Source organism: Octopus bimaculoides, chromosome 8 (assembly GCF_046866305.1).
Source record: "Octopus bimaculoides isolate indiv1 chromosome 8, ASM4686630v1, whole genome shotgun sequence".
Taxonomy (NCBI): domain Eukaryota; kingdom Metazoa; phylum Mollusca; class Cephalopoda; order Octopoda; family Octopodidae; genus Octopus; species Octopus bimaculoides.
Genome location: NC_142935.1, coordinates 56,509,953 through 56,531,423, shown reverse-complemented (window position 1 = coordinate 56,531,423; position 21,471 = coordinate 56,509,953). Strand labels below are relative to the sequence as shown.

At 35.5% G+C, this 21,471-nt stretch overlaps 1 protein-coding gene across 12 annotated transcripts in view; it reads right to left on the bottom strand.

Annotated features, from left to right (window-relative positions):
* Positions 1 to 21,471, bottom strand: part of LOC149134415 (uncharacterized) — a 79,949-nt gene that overhangs the window by 17,212 nt on the left and 41,266 nt on the right. For 7 of the 12 annotated variants that reach the window (XM_089356510.1, XM_089356511.1, XM_089356512.1 and 4 more), the window contains one exon: positions 16,518 to 16,998. In XM_089356510.1, the coding sequence (XP_089212636.1) occupies positions 16,518 to 16,998 (481 nt within the window). Of the gene's footprint in view, positions 1 to 16,517; positions 16,999 to 20,412; positions 20,659 to 21,471 lie in introns of all 12 variants that reach the window. The other 5 variants (XM_089356508.1, XM_089356509.1, XM_089356513.1 and 2 more) reach the window with 1 other exon arrangement.

The window sequence follows — 21,471 nt, the reverse complement described above, 5'->3', positions numbered from 1 at the left end:
GAAGAGGCACACTGTGTAATCTAGTCTTATGTAATCTAATATCTATATAGAGCAGTGCGCTGGCAGGATTGTTAGTGCTGGGAAAAATGCTTAGTAGCATTTCTTCCTTCAATGTGTTCTGAGTTCAGATACCACTAAGGTCAACTTTGCCTTTCATCCTTTGAGGGTTGATAAAATAAGTACCAGCTGAGAATTGGGGTTGTTGTAACTGACTTATTGTTTCCGCTGAAATTGCTGGCCATGTACCAAAATTTGAAACCAATATTTATAACTAAAAATACCAAACTGTCATAGCTGGAATGTGTCTTTTATCATAGGTCAACTGTGGCAGAGACGACTTCGGGCTAAACAATAACAATCAACCTTTTAGTACAAATAATTTCAATAAATAAATAAATATGGTACACAGGGATGGCCTGGTTAAGAAGAAGCTTGCTTTGCTGTCAAGTCGTTTCAGGTTCAGTCCCACTGTGCAACACATTGAGCAAGTATTTTCTGCTATAGACCCATGCTTTATGAGTGAATCTGGTAGACAGAAACTGCGTAAAAGCTCACTGTGTGTGTGTGTGTGTGTGTGTGTGTGTGTGTGTGTGTGTGCGACCTTCTGTTTGTCACCTCCTCACCACTTGACAACCAGAGTTAGTTTGTTTATATCTCTGTAACTTAGTAGTTTGGTGAAAAATACCGATAGAATAAGAACCAGACTTTAAAAAATAAACAAGTATTGGGGCGATTTGTTTGACTAAACCCCTCAAGGCAGTGCCCCAACATAGTTTGCAGTTCAATGACTGAAACAAGTAAAAGAAAAGATATATATATATATATATATATATATATATATATATAGTGGGGAGAATTCACAAAAAAAAACAAAACAAAAGACAAAGACAGGTGGTGTAGACTAACGCTCGGGAAGTGAGAAAGTCTTTAACGTTTCGAGCCTACACTCTTCCACAGAAAGAAACAAGGAGAGAGAAAAAAGAATGTGTATTGGCTAGCGATCTATCATGGCGAATATATATATATATATATATATATATATCTCAAACAGTGATGTCCTACAGCTGTAAAGCAATATGTGTTTATATAATTTACACATACATACATTTATAGATATCACAGCCTATGCTAGAATGGAAAAGTGATGTAAAATGAAGGTGATGATGACTGGAAAGAGTATAAATGAGAGGAAATACATAATTTCAAGCTACACAACGCATCGCTAGGAACTGAACTCACAACCTTGCAATCAGGAGCTGAATGTTCTAACGACTAAACCACACACATTATATACTAGCTGAATGACCCAGCATTGCCCGGGTTATATCCTCAAAATTATTTCAAAATATCCAAACTGTAATGTTAATAGAATTTTGAACTGAAAATCTGTCAATGTTGAAGCACCTCAGGTCAAACAATATTTACTGTGTAAATTTTTTGTTGGTGTCAAAATCAATAAGTTGCTGCTGCTTCCAACTTGTGAACAAACATAGAATTGGCTGTGGGAGAAGCATGTAGCAGAGAGATCAAGTGCAATTACCTTGAGGGATTGACCCTCAAACTTAGTTTGACTGGAAACTGAAGCGCCTTAAATTCAAATGGAACATTTGTAGGCATGAGAGGAATTTTTGCAATAAAGACATTTTCTCCTTTGTGACTACCTATTATGATTGTTGCCAGTAAGGACATGGGGCTTCATGGAAATAACAATTAAACGAGTTCCATTACACAGGTGAGATGGGTCAAGATTCCTAAGCAACATAATGGGGGCAACCAGCTTTATTGTCAAGTTATGCAGTGGCATCCCAGTGGGTTTAAGTGTGTTCAGAAATTCAACAGGGTATTGAACAACCTGATATTGATCAACTGTTGTCAATTAATCGAAAATTCATTTCTGATGTATCTGCTAACTTTTGAAGAAGTTCATGATTGAGTTTATCAACCATTTCATTAGTTGGAGCTAGTATAGCTCTTTCACATAGTCAGTTTACATCAGTGTAATTAACAGATAAATTAAGAAATACTTTATCCATAAGATCGCTAAGAGAAAGTATCATCGGACCACATGTAATTCATGTAGCTGAAGCCCTGAGTTGAATGATAATATCCCATTACCAACCTTAAGAAACTCAAGTGTTGTGAGTGCTGTCAAATCAGCCAAATCTTCATGCTGGTCATAAAAACCAGAATAATATTTCAGCACATAAGTAGTGATAATCGTTAATGCTGTCTAAACTGCAAGTCTCCACGATGAAAAGGAAAATCCAAACAGTGGTACTTCAAAGTGAACGCTGTTGTTTGTTCAATGTCCAGGCCGCAACTAAACTAAACACTTTCAAGATCGGCGCATTTCACTGTTGGGTGATACAGTCACATACATATACTAAGACAGACACACATAGACATTCACGCACACCTCAGGCCTATCTCTGTCCCTCTGTGTGTTTGTCTGTCTTTAGATGTGTGTGTGTGTGTGTGTTAGTCGTCACTAAAATGCATGTATACTGACAGACACATACACATATACTTGTCAGTCATCAGTCTAGTATACGTAAGAAATGCACAAACAAACATACATACACTGACAGACACATACACACTCATGTAGAAAATGTGACATCATCGTGGTGGTAGTGGTGACATAAAATTAGTTTATGATAGTTGACTTAGAGAAAGATTATAATGTTAAATTTTTGTACTACAAATAAAAATAAAGTTTATTTGGTAGCCGAACTATTACTGAATCTTTTGATACCTCATATGTCAAAATCCACAAGGAACATATGCACACACACACACACAAACTCTCTTTTATATAGGATAATGCAAGCAACAAGGGAGCCTCTATACTGTTATTTGACTGGCTAAAAATAACAGTTAACATTCCATCAAATTACTGCATTCTTCAGTATACGAGTCGAGGTAGTATATAGTGTAAACATTCCAATATCGTCATTTCTTAGTTGGGTATTGAACTTTTAGATTACTGTAAAAGCATTCAAACCAGTTTAGGCTGGTAAATACTATCCAACTCAATGTTTTCTTACATAAGCATGACACTTTAGATTTTTCGTGTACAGTGTAGAAAGACAAGAGGGTAATGGACAAGAATTACTAAATTATGGACAATCTTTCATTCTCAACCTTTTAGTATTCAGAATTGCAATTGACAGAATAATCTGTCAAATGCAATGCTTATTCATTCACATAATTTTCACTTAGTTATGCATTATCTCAAAGCTTCAAGATTACAATGGTATGGTTTTATATTTTAAGAATGATATCATAGGGTAGGTGTGAGATGCCAGATCTGGCCAGTTTGGACATGAAACAGAATATTTGGGCTGGATATGACCGGTTTAAATGCTAATGGGTTGAAAAGCATTTGTAACTGAAATGGTTTATGAATGCAATCTGATTTGCTGCTATACACCGAGCCAATGAAGAAAGATTTACTTCATTCATAGAGAGCCACAATCCACAGGACTTTCAGAATGGTACACCAAGCAAAATATTGCTTTCAAATATTACTTCCAGTTTTTTTTTCAGGAGTGATGAACTATATTTCACATGGTCAATTTCTCAAAAATGGTTGCCCATTCCTGATCTACATAATTGTTTGATATGTTTCTTTTTGAAAAGAGACATTGGACAGGGCATGGTCACAATGAGAATGTCTTTGATCACAGAACTTCAATAGGGACAGACTTGGGACTTAACAACCAAAAGACCTCATTTACTATTCTCAAAAATGTATCTTCTGTGAATCATTAAAGCTATTAGACAAGGCTAATATGTTCGTACAGATGAAAGAAAGTGGGGGTGGAAAATGATGACTGTGACAAATTTATTGCTTTGATGACAGTGTCCTTGATGATGATGATGATGATGATGATGATGATGATGGTAGTGGTTGCTACCTCCATCCCCCATCTTGTCTACATAGCTTTTATTTGCTGGTTGTATGGGGTCTCCTGTATCTTGTGCTATGTTTGGAGATAACAGATGTCAAGAGTAAAATAAACAGTAGTTAGCTGGATTACCCAGAGACATTCATCAGAGACCATGCTGACATACTGAACATATTCACATTATGTGTACATGAGAGAGCATGTGTATGTATGTGTGTGTGTATATATATATATATATATATATATATATATATATATATATATATATATATATATGTGTGTGTGTGTGTGTGTGTGTGTGTGTGTGTGTGTGTGTGTGTGTGTGTGTGTGTGTGTGTGTGTGTGTGTGTGTGTGTGTGTGTATAATATATATATATATATATATATATGAATACACATATTATACAAATATATATATCTATTACATTCCAGCTCTGGATTCTGAATTTTACCCTATATATATCTTATATATATATTTATATATATATATATATATATGCAGGCATAAAAATGTCTGTATGTCAACATATGTACACACATCTGTTGTCATTTACAGAAAATCACAAAATCATGCAGATGCTCATACTAAGATACATATATTAATGCACACACACACACAAGCGCATACATAACATAATTCAGAGTTCTGTTTAGACACTAAAAGCAACCCTGTATACAGTTATACCCATCACAACATGGCATACTAAACTTCAGAGTGAAGAAATGCTGGGGAAGAGAAAGAGAAAGAGAGAGGAAGGCAGTAACAAGACAGAGAAAGAGAGGGAGAAAAAGAAAGTTTGTGTGTGTGTGTGTGTGTGTGCTTATGTATGCGTGCGTGCATGTGTATGTTTGAAGTAAATCAAGTTAAATGTCAGTGAGCCATAAATAGACTTCTCAGGATGAAAAAATAAAAAAAAATAAGGAGAACAGTGGACAATATAGTGGCCTTAATTTGGTTTTCCTCAGGACATATTTCTCATTCTTTCTTGTAGAATGAACAAGGGATGGGGGAACGATAAGGAAATGACAAAGTTTTAAACAGTTCGGTCTTCTGCTTCTATCATCATTAATCAAATTATATATTTGATGTAACGGAAGATGGAGTAGAAGAAAACTATTGCACAATTCACCCAAGTTATTTTAACTGTCATTCTATAACAATAATAATAATAATAATCCTTTCTACTATAGGCACAAAGCCTGGATTTTATGGGAGGAGGACAATTGATCACATCGACCCCAGTGTTTCACTGGTATTTAATTTATCGACCCTGAAAGGATAAAAGGCAAAGTCAACCATGGCGGAATTTGAACTAAGAATATAAAGACAGACAAAATATCACTAAGCATTTTGCCTGGCATACTTGCTGCCTTAATAATAATAATAATAATAATAATAATAATAATAATAATAATAATAATAATAATAATAATAATAATAATAATCTTTCTACTATAGGCACAGATCCTGGAATTTGTGGGGAGGGGGATAGTCAATTACACTGACCCCAGAATTTGACTGATAATTAATTTATTGACCCTAAAAAGATGAAAAGCAAAGTCAACCTTAGCAGAATTTGAACTCAGAACGTTAAGACAAATGAATGGTTCAGCCAGCTCACCACCAACAATAATAATAATAGGTGAAGGCAGGACTGTGTGGTGTAGAAGCTCAATTTGCAACCATATGGCTTTGGGTTCAGTCCCATTGCATAGTACCTAAGGCAAGTGTCCTCTACTACAACTTCAGGACTGACCAGTGGCTTGTGAGTGAATTTGATAAACAGAAACTGTGTGAAAGTTCATCGTGTGTGTATGTATATAATTATATCGCATACATTTATACATGTGTGTATGTCCAGCTTTGAGTTTGTGATCAAATCTCACCACCACTTGACAACCCATGTTGGTTTGTTTATGTCCTCATAATATAGTGGTTCAGCAAATACCAATCTCAAAAATAAGTACTGGGGTTGATTTATTTGTCTAAGGCTTACCTAACTGACTGCATCAGTAATTCAAAGAGCTAGCTTTGCACCACCTCCCACCGTCATGCTGATCCTCCTGGAGATTACACGAACTCTTTTTAACATTTAAACTGTCCATGTCCAGCTCAAATATTCTACCTGGTCAGATTCATCCTCTCATACCTACCCTACAATGACATTCTAAAAATAAGCAATCACATCATCAAAATCTCAAAGCTACAAGTTAATGCATGGTTAATTAAAAATAATTGTCAGTTTCTGGCTCTGTAGGTTCTGGGTTTAAATGCACAGGGTGTGAAATTCGAGAGGGAGGGGCTAGCTAATTACATCAACTGCAGTACTTGACTGGTACTTACTTAATTTAGTGACCACAAAAGGATGAAAGGCAAAGTCACGCTTGGTGGAATTTGAACCCAAAATAATATGAATGATCAAGCATTACATTTGACAAGGTAATCTAAATGCTAAAGGGTTAATGATACAAGTATGTTTGGTATACTCAACCACTTTTATTCTGAAACAATGAATAGGCAATTCGTTTGATCAACTAAAAAAAAACCCTCATCATTGAAATTAATCTGAGAATCCATTCATTTTTTATTTCATAATAATTTGGGTATGCTGTGTAGACTATAGAATAGGTATATTGTATAAGATAGTTTAGCAGTTTGGGTATATTGTATAGGATATAGTATAGCAGTCCAGCTATATTGTGTACAGTAAAATAGTCTAGGTATGCCCTGTATGGTACAGTATAAAACTTTGAGTATGCTGTATTGTATGGGTAGGTTGGATGAGGTATAGTATAGCAGTTCAACTATGTTGTATAGGGTACAGTATAATAGACAATGTATGCTGTGGGTGTTGTAGCATGGTAGAGTCAGTATTGTGAAGATGTTTGAATAGTAGTAGTAGTAAAGTAGTAATAAGGTAGTCTGATTGTATTTGAAGTACGGTGTGGCTTATGTTATGGTGTAATGCATTGAGAAGTTTCATGGGAGGTTGGGTTTCAAACTCGAGCAAACACCTTTACATTGTCAACATATTTCAGATGAAAGATAGAAATCAGCAAAATGAAACAAGTCATGGGTGATAGATTGGTGGAAGAGTAAAAAGCAAAAATAATCAGAAAAAGGATGGGATGACAAGAGAACATCACATAATGACCTTCTTAATAAATAGCTACGTTTTTTTTAACCTTCTTTTTGAGACTGAGGGTTTATCTGATGGTTTTAGGCTGGTTTGGTGTTTCCCATTAGGTATTTAAGTTTGCTTTATGAGAATATGTGAAGGCATACAGTGGAAATGGGTAAGGAAGGTGTGTGTATGTCTGTATGTAGTTATATATGTGTTCCCAGATCAACAGTTTGCATTTACTGGGATTGTATAGGATATTTAGACTGAGTGGAAATAGTATAGAGAAAGATATAGAGAGTTAAGATCAGATAAATGATGGGAGAAGGATATGTGTGTGTTTGTATGTGTGTGAATGTGTAAGTATGTACATACGTGTATATATATATATATATATATATATATAGGCAACTATAAAAGTAATACAAAAGAAAGTCTAGACTAAGAATAACATACATCAACCACACCGGCATTACCACCACTAAGAGTTTCATTGTTTAACAAGTTACTTGTAACACAATGACACTGGTTCATACCTGACGCACACCCCTTCTTTCAGCTCCAGGCAAGAGTAACAAAGAATAGGTGCAAAGAAATGAACACGAAATCTCAGCAAACTTCCATTGTCAAACAGATTACAATAACAAAAAAAAAGAAAAGGTTAAAATTGTGTTTTGAAATAAATAAAAATCTTTTCTTTTTTTTTTTGCTAGAATAGAAAAAAAATAGCTTTTTTTGGCAAGTTAGTCATCAGATTATTTTTCTAGTGTATAAGAGGTGGTATAGCAGAAATATAATCTAACAAATGTTATTGAGTCTCTTTTGTATATATATATATATATATATATATATATATATATATACATATACACATCTTTTATAAATATATATCAACTAAGGAAAGTAAAAAGGTAAGGACTATACCTCAGGGTATGATTTGGACTAGAACCATACTGAAGCATTAAACGTGATATGGTAAAGATACACCGTTATTTAACATCTGCAATAATAATATTTTGCTTAGTTGTGTGATGTACCATTGGTAGGTACTGAAACAGTATGTGCTGATGATTATAAAGTAAATGTGAGCATCACCCATAAAATAAATACCATATGTTTAACTATGACAATTTGGTGTGTTTGTATATATGCACACACACATGTGTGTGTGAGTGTGCATCTATCTATCTATCTATCTATTTATCTATCTATTTATCCTATCTATCTATGTGTATATATAAATGGGAAATGTGAAATAGTGAGAAATAGTAGCAGCAGACTAAACATTTACTTCTGAAGGAAAAAGAGTACTAGTTGTTGGTCATGGTCCCCACCTCAGGAGGAAAGATCTAGGCCGTGTGTGTTTCTGGATGAGGCAATTAATTTTAACCCACCCGCAAAAAATCAATCATGACTATTTAAAAGTTCATTATAAAATTTTGTTTGGGCCAAAGTGCTTGAAAACTAGAGCAATATTATATTACATTATATTACAATATATTATATTACAGTCAACCAGGGTAGACTGGAACTAAGAATACAGACAGTGCTCAGGCAATCCAGTGGGAATACCCTTATCAGTTGTTTCCTCACCAAAATAATAACTTCAAATTTATAAGGAGGCAGATGTATTTTTTGTTTGCTTAACACTTAAACCCTGCTAGAGTAGGGTAAGAGACTAAGTGCCTACAACCCATCTCCATGGCTGCTGGAAAGAGAACGGAAGGTAGGAGGGTGAAAAAATGACACAGTAGACAATTTAAGCGACCAACAGGGCTGCTATTTTTAGGAAGGACTTCATGACACAGAAAACATGGTATCACATGCAAGTAGTTTAACTTCCTTGTTTGCTTGTGTGCACACATATAAACATTGAGATAGACAGATAACTGTACAAATGTGACCTACACCACATCACATTTGCTCACGAACACATAGGCTTTTGTATACAGACATATAGCCTTTTGCATACCAACGCAAGCTTTTGCATACAATCAAACATGAGGGTATGTATGTATAAAAAGAACAAAGCGAAATAAATATATGTACAAATAAATACATTCATTAAAATCCAAGAAATATCTGTATAGATGGACAAACACATGAATAGAGTTCTAGGTTTATATATATGTATACAAATCTGAGTGAAATATCTGGAGTTATAAGCAGCACGAACCTTCAGTTACTAACACAAATATTTATATCTATACATCGTTCATACGTAAACATACACAATCATGCACGCACACACACATATACACGTATAAACACTGACACATATGCATACATACATCCACACATATATCCATATTCACATATAGAGATATGTATATATGTATATAATTATCAATAATACACGTACTAACATAAATATATACACAAACACGCACACGAAATACATGCCATCGTCCATGAAGTAATAAAAGTTTTTCTTACTAATGAGATTAGCCATCCAGAATTTATAAAGCTCTGTGTTTAGGACAGTATATATATATATATAGCAAATACGTTACACCATCACCTGCCGAAGGAGCAGTGAGGGGAGGAGGAGGCAGGCTCTTGGTTTTTCACAATCTAAGCGAGCTGAAGGGTGTGAGTGCGTGTGTATATTTGTGTGTCTGTGCGAGCATATGAATCACAGCAGACGACTATCACCTGTGTTGCAATTGTTGCTTAACTCCATGTCAACCCTGATCAAGCAGGCCTATGCCCAAAGGCATGTCAGCCGTAGCTATTTCGCTCCACCTACCCATCGTTCAAATAGTAAATCCCAAACCGCATTATTCAATGTGTATTGGCATTTTCTTTCTTTTTTTTTTTTATAAGTATACAATTCTAAAGTGCTGTAGCTGCTATGCGACTGCAGAGAGGCTTGCACAGACAGCATGTGTTCGTCACAGCAGACGAAGTATTATGTGTATATATATATATATATATAAGTTAATCCTCCTTATCATCGTAATCATTATCACTACCACCACTACCAACAATGTCTTAATGTCCAATATTCCATGCTGACAATGTATCTGTTGTGGCAGATTAAACGCATGCTTGTGTGCGTGTGTGCTGTATACGCGCATTCATACTTACGAAAATGCATCAGGATAATTGTGTAGGGATATCTAACTAAAAACATTGAAAACTGGTCAGAGCAAAGAAATGTAAACAAAATATTTAGTGCTAAGAGGATGGGCAAACGGTTGTATATATATATATATATATATATATATATATATATATATATATATATATATATATATATATATATATAATTAAAAGGGTAAAGGATTATCAATTTATTAATAAATTAATAATTAATAATTTTTACCAAGCCCTTCGGTATGTAAGCACCATTATCGGTGTGGAACTTATTTAAAAGTTCTTATACATTTATAAACAAAATTAAGGGATCAGCAACAGGTTGCTTCACCACATACCGAAGTTCAGAAATAGCAGCTAAAAATGCTGAAACTCCAACAGATAGCAGTTACCCGCAACTCACATAGGCAAAACAAGAAGAAAAATAACGAACGAAACTAGCCCCCATCAGTTTATATATATATATATATATATATATATAAACTGATGGAGAAAGAGATAAATGGGTGAAGAAAACTATATAGATGAAAAAGAAAAGTAATTAATCAGTAGGGTATATGGATATGTGCGGAGAGAGAGAGGGGAGGAGGAGGGACAGAACGTAGCTGTTGTTGACGTAACGGTCAGACCAATCTATGGCCCAAGGTTTGAACAAATCCACTGCGACGGCGAGAGAGGTCTCGCGCTTGTGACCACACTGCACTCGAAACTAAACTCTTGATGCGGTTGTTCGACCTGCTAGAATCCGTATGGAAATTCACCTCAAACTGCATCACCAACATTACAAAAAAAAAAAAAAAGAAAGAAAAAGCCAGAGGGGTGCTTCGTCAGAACATAAAACCAAAGTGTGCAGAGAAATTCAATATAGATCTAGTTAGCGAGACAGAGGTTGGGAATAGGTACATAGTTAAATACACACACACACACATATATATATATGATCACACGTTTTAATAAATAATCGCTAGAAGTTAGAGTGACTTGGGTCCAAGAGTTTCGTGCGTTAACACTTATCAAGTGCACTCTCGTCCTATAAGCTCTGCCGATTAATAATATAAAAAACATGTGTAAATGTGTATATATATTCGTAGATAAATAAGTCATGTAAACGGATAAATAAATAGACAGAGGATTATAAATGTGAATATTTCTCACTGTGTACAACTGGTCGCCATCGGCTTGATGAAGGTTGTACGATGAAGACAGAAACGTCAAAAGTTACGAAAAGTTCGATCTGGCACTTGTCGCTCTACTCTTCCCATTCCCTCACAGCAATGCTGCTACCACTTCGTTAAAGCTTCCTTTTTACACGCCTTTATTCATTCACAAGACACACATACATACATTCATACATACACATAAGAGAATGCAAAATATTTTCAACAAGTTACTCGAATTCCGACTATCATCACCTTAACATCAACCATCGTCACAATCAGCATCATCATGCAAGAAACCCAAACATTTAAAGGAAAAGAAAAATATATAAAAAAAGAAGGGGATATATTATTTTGTCCTTTTTTTCCCCCTCTTTGTCTTTTTGTTTTACCTGAAATATTAGCGAGGTCGATGCTGGATGACGGTAGCTACATGAACTTTAAGGAAGTCATAACAGAGAGAGGGGGGGGCTGTAGAGTCCAAGTTAGATAACTGGGTGGGGAGAGCAGACTATAATGATGGGAAGGAGATAGAAAGGGAAAAGGACAGAGTGGTAGGCAAAGAGAAACAGATACGAAGTGAGGAAAGAGGGCAGTGGAAAACTGAGAGAGAGAGAAAGGTAGAAGTGAAGAAGGAAGTAATGAGAAATAGGAAACAAGAGACGAAAAAGTGAGAAATGAGAAGCGAAAGGGAAAAGAGAGAAAAAAGAGGCTGAAGGAAGGAAGGAAAGAAGAAAGGAAGGAGAGAAAGAGAGAGAGAGAGAGAGAGAGAGGGGGGGGAAGAGAAAGAGTATAGCAGAGAGAAACGAGAACGAAGAAAAAAAAAAAAAAAGAGCAGGGCTGTGTTGGGCCGTTTGTAAAAACAACCTGAAACACTTGCTGCTTTTACTATCATGTAGGCGGGTGTGTGCGTGTGTGGAGACGAAATAATGGGAGGAAAGTTGTGGAGGAGGGAAATGAAGAGAAGGAAGAAGAAGAAGAAAAACGAAGTTCGCAGGATATCTACATTTATGGGAAGTTTATATCAAGAAAGTAAAAAGAATATATATATGAAAGAAAACTTTGAATGGCAGGAAAGAGAAAGAGAGGAAGAGGAGTGAAAATGAAAGGAATGGGAAAAAGATGAGATAAAACGAAGAGGAAGGATGTTATTATACGTGGAAAACTAGTTCCATGTGAGCAGACCTGGAGAAAGTTGGTAATCATGAATTAGATGCAAAATATAGAACCCTGTTTCACATACCTCATTGATTATTTTATTAACTAGCGTCAGATATTTATGATTTACGTGTGGGTTACGAGTATGTTATATATAAGTGTGTGTGTGTGTGTGTATAGCGTATATGATGAACTTATAATTAAAAATAAAGATTCGTAAATAAGATAATTCTTTCCCAAATAATCTCTCTACCTTTGCTTCTAAGAGGGTATCCCTCAAAACCGTAGGCCCGTGTCTACTACCCATCCCTGCTTTGGCCTGTATATGAGGGTAGGTACAAAAAAATACAGTAGCGCTTGTTAAGATGCCGCACACACTCCATCGTTGGGCAACCGGCGGTCGAGCTATCTTTCTCATTCTGGCTACTCCTGTGCATGTTAACTTCTAATCCTAATCTCTATTTCCATCACTCAACAGAACTACCCGCCCCATCGAATAAGTTAAATGAGCCAGCGCTGGTAAAACATACTGTTGTAATTATACCTGGCATCACAAGGGCCAGTCCCAGCACCAACACCACCAATAGTAATTTGAATTTCATTACACTTCCACTGCCCCTGCCATCATAACAACAAATCTTTCAGTCAATCGCCTTAGCTCTTTTGCGTTGATAGAGGTGAGACGGCGTCTCAATCCTGGAGATTAATAAATGTGTATGTAAATTTTTACAAAAATCATTATTTGCACCGTGTAGGTGTTATTTTTATAACTTAGTCGAGAGAGGAGAGGCTGCATACCTTCAGATAGAGATAAATATAAATATGTAACTGCCTAAACACACGGGCGAAAGCGAACGCACAACACACGTGAGGATCTCTGTCTCACATACACACACAAACTTTAATTGGTTTCATTGAATGAAAGGCATCACCTTCAAGGGTTTTAGTCAGTCACATCGATCCCAATATTTATTTCAGTCAGATACTAGCATAGAACAGGGCCGTGTCAGAACACCGTCCTTAGTGTGTGTGGGCAAATTATTAGGTATATTATGTACTGAAATACAAGGTATAAAATATGTACGTTTATCTGTGTACTTTTTTTCCCCTTAAGGTAATCATAACAGCCTGGTAACTGACTCAACTCTAGTTACAATTTTTGGGTGGTGCTGTGTGTTGTTAGTGGTGTAAGTTACTGAGTAAGTGCACAAGGGGTAGAGGAGGGTCTTGAATTGCCACCTAAATAAACCTTCCAAACTGAGAGGAACCTGTAACAGTAGTAAACTAGGCCAGTATTTATTCTAGTGACAGTCATCACTCACTACTCACCCCTTTAGGGTAAAGAACAGAAGATCAAAGAGAAATGTAGTGTACGTGTGCGAGAGAGAATCCAGAGAAATGGTTTGGGTGGAATGTAAATATTTCCGTTCCCCAATTAAAATTTATCAGAGCAATGATCTCATCATTATCATCCTTGTCCATTATTCTCAACCAATAATATGGATTTATAACCAGTCCTGTGGTACTATTAACACTACTTTTGACCATAGGACACCTCTTTTAGAGCTGACCTACTGGATTAAAACAACAACATCAACAATAATTATCTATTTATCACTTGAGTGCATTAACTCAGGTGTTTATGTCTATTCAATACAACACAATTCATTGACCATCTTACACATAACCAAATGCCTCTGGGATCATGGATATGTAACAACCATTCACTTGCTGCAGTAGCATATTCAGCCTCTTCACAAACGTTTGGACATGTTAACAACATAAAAACAATTTAATGATCTACCAACAGACTGGTATCCAAGATTCACAGACAACCAGTGGATCTGCAGTTGTCAAGTGGTATTGAAGAGATCAGAAGAGACCTCTATGATGGGAAAGATGATATAGTGAAAGAATTCTAACTCAAATAGAAGAGAAGGGCTCAGTCAAGGGAAGAAGAAAAAGGCTTTGTGATCAGTAATGTATCAAATCATAATGATAATCTAATTGATAGATAATGATAATCTAATTGATTGGTAAAGGAACCTCTACACAATCACTTGTCCTCCTAGAAATAGTAGCCAAATTCCCTCAAATCACATCCTACTTTTTTTAAAAAAAAGGACCCATTGGATAACGTAATATAGTCCTAGATATACAAAAAGACAGAATGATCATAACAGGAATGCTTTTGACCACAGGCCTACTCAATCAAGGCTGACCTGAAGCTTCATAACAACAACACACCAAAACACAACAACACCATTCTAATGACATTTCATCAAGTCAATCTTATCATATAACAAAATACCCTCAGTTTTCATTTCTTCTTCTTCAAACTTAAACTTTGTGCTGCTACGGTTTACCTCACAGACCATGGTTTCCCATACTGGCACAAGGCCATACATTGTGGAAGGAGGAGTATAGCCAATTAGATTGACTCCTCATCCCAGGATTTGACAGACACTTTAAGAAAGCATCATCATCACCATCATTTATCATCCACTTTTCCATGCTTGCATTGGTTAGGTGGAATTTGTTGAGACAGATGGTCTACAACTGGATGCCCTTCCTGACACCAACCCTCACATTTCCTAAAAAGGTAATGTTCACCAAAGCCAGATATGTTTTCCAATGAAGACTGGAAAAGAACAACTTTGCTTATATGACTGTGATGCTCATTTACAACCATCAAATGATGTCTAAACAAGGGGTGCACATATACACACACATACATACAACTGGCTTCTTTCAGTCTCCCTCTACCAAATCCACTCACAAGACTTTGGTCAGCCTGGAGATATAGTAAAATGCCCAAAATGCTATTCAGTGGGACTGAACCCAAGACCACATGGTTGGGAAGGAAGCTTCTGTACCATAGAGACAACCCTATTCTTATTTCCAGAAGAGAAAAAAAAAAGTCAAGTTAACCCGGGTGATATTTGAACTCAGAATACAAAAGACATTAGCAAATATCACACGGCATTTTGTTAGGTGCTATACTGAGTAATCTTCTGCAACTGAATCAATGCCAGATGTCTGAATGTTTACATACACTTAACAACAACCATCTCAAGAGAATTCTGTACAGGCTCAACAAAAGTATTGTATGGAATCCTGTATAACTACTACCATATCATTCTTCTTGCTCTGTATGGAGTTCATGAAGTAGGCTTACCTTTGTTACAAATCAATATATTGGTCTTTGTTGTGTATTCATACAATGATCATGGAGTAAGTACAGCATTGTTAAGTATTAATACTTGTTACTGTACAGTGATTATGAATCTCTCTACTAAGCTTGAACCACCAGTTTAACTGTTAACACTTATGTATATCTACATGAAATTAGTCACTGAAGTAACTGAAATTTTCCCTTAATTAAACATAGATCAAACTGAGGGTACTTTTGCACATGTATACTTAAGGTGTAAAAATATCTCCAGTGCTTTTGTAGTCAACTACTGAACTCACATCTCCCTATAGCATACTTCATATTTGCAAGCCTTTTTTTAAATCTTCTCTCCGTTTCAATCATTGGACTGCAGCCATGCTTTGGGCACCACCTTGAAGGGGTTTTTGTTGAACAAATTGACCCCAGAGCTTATTTTTTTTAAATCTGATACTTATTCTATCAGACTCAACTGTTGAAACTGCTAAGTTACAGGGTGCAAACAAACTAACACCAGTTGTCAAGTAGTGGGAGGGGAACAAACAGAGATAAAAACACCCACGCACACAACAGGCTTCCATAAAGTTTCCACCCATCAAATTCACTCAGATAGCATTGGTTGGCCAGGAGGTATTTGAAGACACTTGCCTAAGGTGCTGTGCAGTGGTGCTGAACCTGAAATCACATGACTGCAAACAAAATGAACTTCTTAGCCACACAATCACGCCTGCACCATGTGTCTAAATGATTTTTATAAACCAGAGTTTCTTCAAACTTTGGATTTAAAATTTTGATTTTGAAACTTGTGCTTCACTTAGGCACGTGTTTGATCAGAAGCTATAAAGAACAACAGAATGGACAAAGAACACAGAATATCCAAGAACAAGAAGTTGCTTACCTTCCAGCAGATGAAGGACTGCGCGGTAAAGTGGCAGACATAGATCTGGAGCTTGTGTCAACATGGAGGGAACTTCCTGGGGGTAGAGTCGCACTACCGTCAATTGTAGATGAGTATTGTTGATAATGCTGCTGCTGTTGTTGCATATGTTGTTGATACTGTTGCTGCTGCTGCAACTGTTGTTGTTGTTGCTGCTGCAGCTGTTGCTGTTGTTGCTGCTGCAGCTGTTGTTGATACTGTAACTGCTGCTGCTGTTGTTGTTGTTGCAGCTGTTGTTGTTGTTGCAGCTGTTGTTGTTTTTGTTGCTGCTGAAGCAAGTGGAGTTGATCAGGCTGGGGAGCCATCTGGCTGGGCTGTGACAAGGTTGACTGCTGCTGATGACTGCTGGATGTTTGATAATTTTGCTGCTGTACGAAGGTGTTATACTGATTACTTTGACCGCCGGTCAATGTACCAGTTGGACTGGACAGTTGACTGCCCGCTGCAGAAACAACAACAGCATGTCACAAGAGAAAATTTAAAGCAAATATCTTAAAACGGCATGCATTTGAAACCTTTATTAGAAAAAAAAAAAATAATGGATTCTAAGACATTTTCAAAAGCCATTATTGTTGTTAATAAACAAATTAGTTTAAATTCTAAGAAAACTTTTAGCAAATAATTTCATTAAAATAGAACATTGTTGTTTACTAAATAATGTAGTTTATTTAAGGCAAACAAAATAATGGGAAAAAAATACAAAGCCATAAAAACAAAGTCAAAAATACTAAGAAAAATTTAATATCTTTCAGTTGTTAGAAAATATTAAAATTACAAAAAAACACACACGTACATATGTATGTATGTATGTATGTATGTATGTATGTATGTATATATATATATATATATATATATATATATATATATATATATATATATAGACTAAAATGTATTTAGATATTTCTCAAGAGAGTTGAAGTAAATACCAGACAAGGTTTTAAAACTTTGAGCTTTGTTGCCGGGCCAAGTTGCCAGACATAAGAAATTACGAGAATATCAAATGATATCAGAAGAGTGGTGGATTTTGGAAACTCCTTGGTATAAGTTAATGTCAATAGGTGGCGACTGGCTCAATATTGGCCATACTTTGTTTGTTTTAGCCATGGACACTTAATATGTATAATTAATTGCTTAACACTGAGTGGGAGAGAAGGCATTTTGGTCATATCAACATCACTTCCACAAAAGATATCTAAATTTAACCACTTGAAAAATAACCTTCAGAATAATATGACCTAATTCTAGCCATTGTTACACTACAGTAAAGCACTTATTAATGTACTGTAATGCTATGTTGTTTATTATACAATATACTGAATATTCTATTATACTGCAAAAACAGTATAACTCAGTATGAAAAATAATATTTAGTGAAATATTAGAGCAGTATAAATGATAACTCTATCAGCCATGAAGTAGTGAGAATATCAAAGTCAGACCTTAAAACCAAGTTCTGTAGCATTTACAGATAGGAGATAAAGACCTCCATGAATAGGCTAACAGTCTATTGCAATACCATCTCAATATGTTTTCCCTCACAAGTTAAATTAACCAACGTACGTTTAATCAAACACTCTACCCAAGGAGAAAAATTAAAAGACCTACAGCATATATGAACTCATAAACCTATGATCTAAATACCCAGCACCTCATCTGTTAGGTTATTTCACAAAAACCATCCTTTGGGCTTCAACTTTTAATCTTATTTGTTATTTTGGTGTTGTTTAGCCCCAGATCTGCCTTAACTAAGCAGACCTGTGGCAAAAAAAAAAAAACCCTTAAAAGATGAAAACAGAAATGTTCTAACCATAACCAATCCACATTTTTTTTTTTATTCTCTCAGAATGTATCAATGACTACATTATCTAATATGTCTCCCATTATTTTTAAGATGGTGAATAATCTAAGGGAGATTTGGCCTCCCTTTCAAATAAGATGAGCAATCATATATTGGCCCCTTTGTTATTTTGTATGTGTAAAAGTACGATTTCATGATGCAACTCAGCCATATACATATATAGTCCAATTATCGAAGACCTTAAAATTAAGCAAAATACTGTGAAATAACGAAAATTATTTCATCAGAATTTGAGTCTAACAAAATCACTTCAAAGTTAAACACAAAAATAAATTCAAAGAGACAAGCTGAGCCTGCACTGTGAAAATCATTAAAACAGTTGGTTCATGCACCCCATTTATTTTTCAAAAAAAGTAACTTTATTAAAATGTATTCTGTATTTTTATAAAATAGATATCAAAATATCTTTGATCTACGGCAACATCATAGCGGTGAATTAGGCAGCTGTAAACTAAGTACCATTTCATAACAACCATCATTGTGAAATAATTGCAGACATTCAGACTTGCCTTCTGTTTGTCATCTTCCCCTTGTTATTTGAGGAGCATGATATCACAGAGAAAAGGCTAAGTTTCAACTTAAGTGAACCTTCTAAAACTCCAGTGTTTCATAGTAAAGTAAGATCAAATCAGGAATGTTCTTATCCATTGTTAACAAACTGATTAGGTAAAGACCCACACATTGTCTGGCTCCATTCCCAGATGTATAACCTGAATACACCTGAACCTATTGCTTCAAAACCTTTTTAATAATAAGACCATATTGAATCTATAGAAAGGTTAGATTTTATTTTGTGATGTTAAAAGAGAGGGTCTTTTTATAGATTTGTTGATTTAAAACCTAAATTTGACCATTATAAGGCCCTACTTACTTTAGAAAAGGGCTCTATAATATAAATATTCTTTATAATTTTGGTACAAAGTCAGTGATTTTGAGGGGAGGGGGCAAGTTGATTACATCAAACTGAGAACTTGACTGATATTTTATTTTATTGACCCTAAAGGACAAAAGGCAATGCTGATCTCAGCAAGATTTGAACTCAGAGTCAGAAGAAATGCAACTAAGCATTTTGTCCAATACACTAACAATTCTGCCAGCCAGTCACAGACTCTGGAAGGAACTAACACTTAAAAAGATTTTACCCAAATAATAATAAAGGGTGAACTATGAATATTGCCCAATGATTATTTCAGGATGGTAGATGTTCTTGATATTGTTATCTCAGTTCATTACATTATCATGGTAATTATTTTGCTAGTGGTCTTCTCAGTTTAAAAGTTGCCACAGTGGGTAGCAACAACTGTTTAGATTGTAGTGAGGAGTTCAGGCCCTAAGTAGTTACTACAATGGGTGACATTTTTTCTGGCTGTCGTTATAATAAATTGCAATAAATCATTAATAATGTTAAAGAAAACAACTCTTGTTAAAGAAACAACATGCAGAAAACCAAGGTGCCAGTCCAGAAAATACTGCAGTTTAGTAAGATTTCACTCAGAGAATACTCATGCAGAATATAATTGACCAATTTAAAGAAAGTTATCAGGAACCAAAACTAAACACGATAAATTAGTTTACGCTGGTGAGTAGCCATAAACATGACTAAACTGTATTTTTTGAAAGTTTAACCCAAACATCAGCTTGCAACAAGAAGTTCCAAAATGTAAATAAAAAATTTTAAAATAAAACAAAAAGAAAAGAAACCCATTTGGTTTAGCAGCATAACAGCATCTTGCTTCAGGTTTAATAAACTTTTGGTAAGCTTTATGTAAAAATAGAATCTTTACAATGTTTATATATTACTGGAAAGTGATGGCCTTCAAAGCAAGTCTTCATCTGCAGCTGTTTCAGAGAGTTATAATAATCAGAAGCTTTCTTGACAGATAGGGTAAAGCAAACCAGAATTGGTTCTGATGGCGAATTGGAATATTAAGAAAGAACCTTGTCTGTTACTCTGTGAATGACAAGAATTACAGCAATAGAAAGCATATATCAGTCTACCTGGCAAGTGAGGCTCCGCAACCTCTGGAATGGAAGCATAGAGAGGGTCAGAGTAACGGGCTGACTGTCGATAGTATTTGCCTTGTGTTGGTGCCGGTGGCGGTGGCTGTTGTGATCTGTCTTCTAATGTGGTGGCAGTTGTGAAATGAGCGGAAGAAGATGGGGTGATGGCAGATTGGAGCAGAACTGTGCCACTGGGGGTGATCATCGTGGTAGCATAGCCCGAGTGCAGACCTGGAGTCAAAACTAAGGATGCAGGCAAGACACAAGAGATAGACAGGAAGTTACAGAGAGAGAGAGAGATGAAATGAAGCATTAGTACAAGGCATGCAGTTTAATATGAGAACCCCGTCTCAACAGAAACACCACAAGGCTAGATAAACGTTAGATTAAGTCATGAAATTTTACACGTCCCCCTCTCATCAACAACCACTAAATATGTTTTTCTGTCTCTCTTTCAGATGTTCTAAGAAAACAAAATATAACAGGCATCAGATTCATAATAAAAAACATAAAATATAAATCTGCCACATCACAAACAATGGAGCTTTTTTTCCTCCACCTAAACAAAACTGTTATCTGCTAAGCAACATGAAATCAGTTTGTTAAACTCAATGTCTTAATTGTTCACTTAATGCAGAAGTAAGATGACTAGTTCTATTTAGATATTACTTTGGTATTTTCACACAGTGTAGGCTAAAATTTCAATCAAACTTATCACCTACATTTTCACACACACACACAAGTGCACATGTGCGCACCCATGTTATCTGTCTTTTCAATTTTATTCTTTAATATCTAATATTTTATTTATGTCTGCAGTCAATGGCACAGAACATACAAGTTTACATTCACAATCTAAAGCACATATGAAACTATATGTAGCTTTAAAAAACACATTTTTCAATTGACACAGTTTTTGTTTGTAATATGGCCTGTCTGTCTATCTCTCTCTGTATATATACATATATGCTTATCATGGCTGTTCACATATACATAGAGTATATTGTACAGCCCCATTTAAGAACATTTGTAGTATAGAAGAAGGGCTATTTCTTG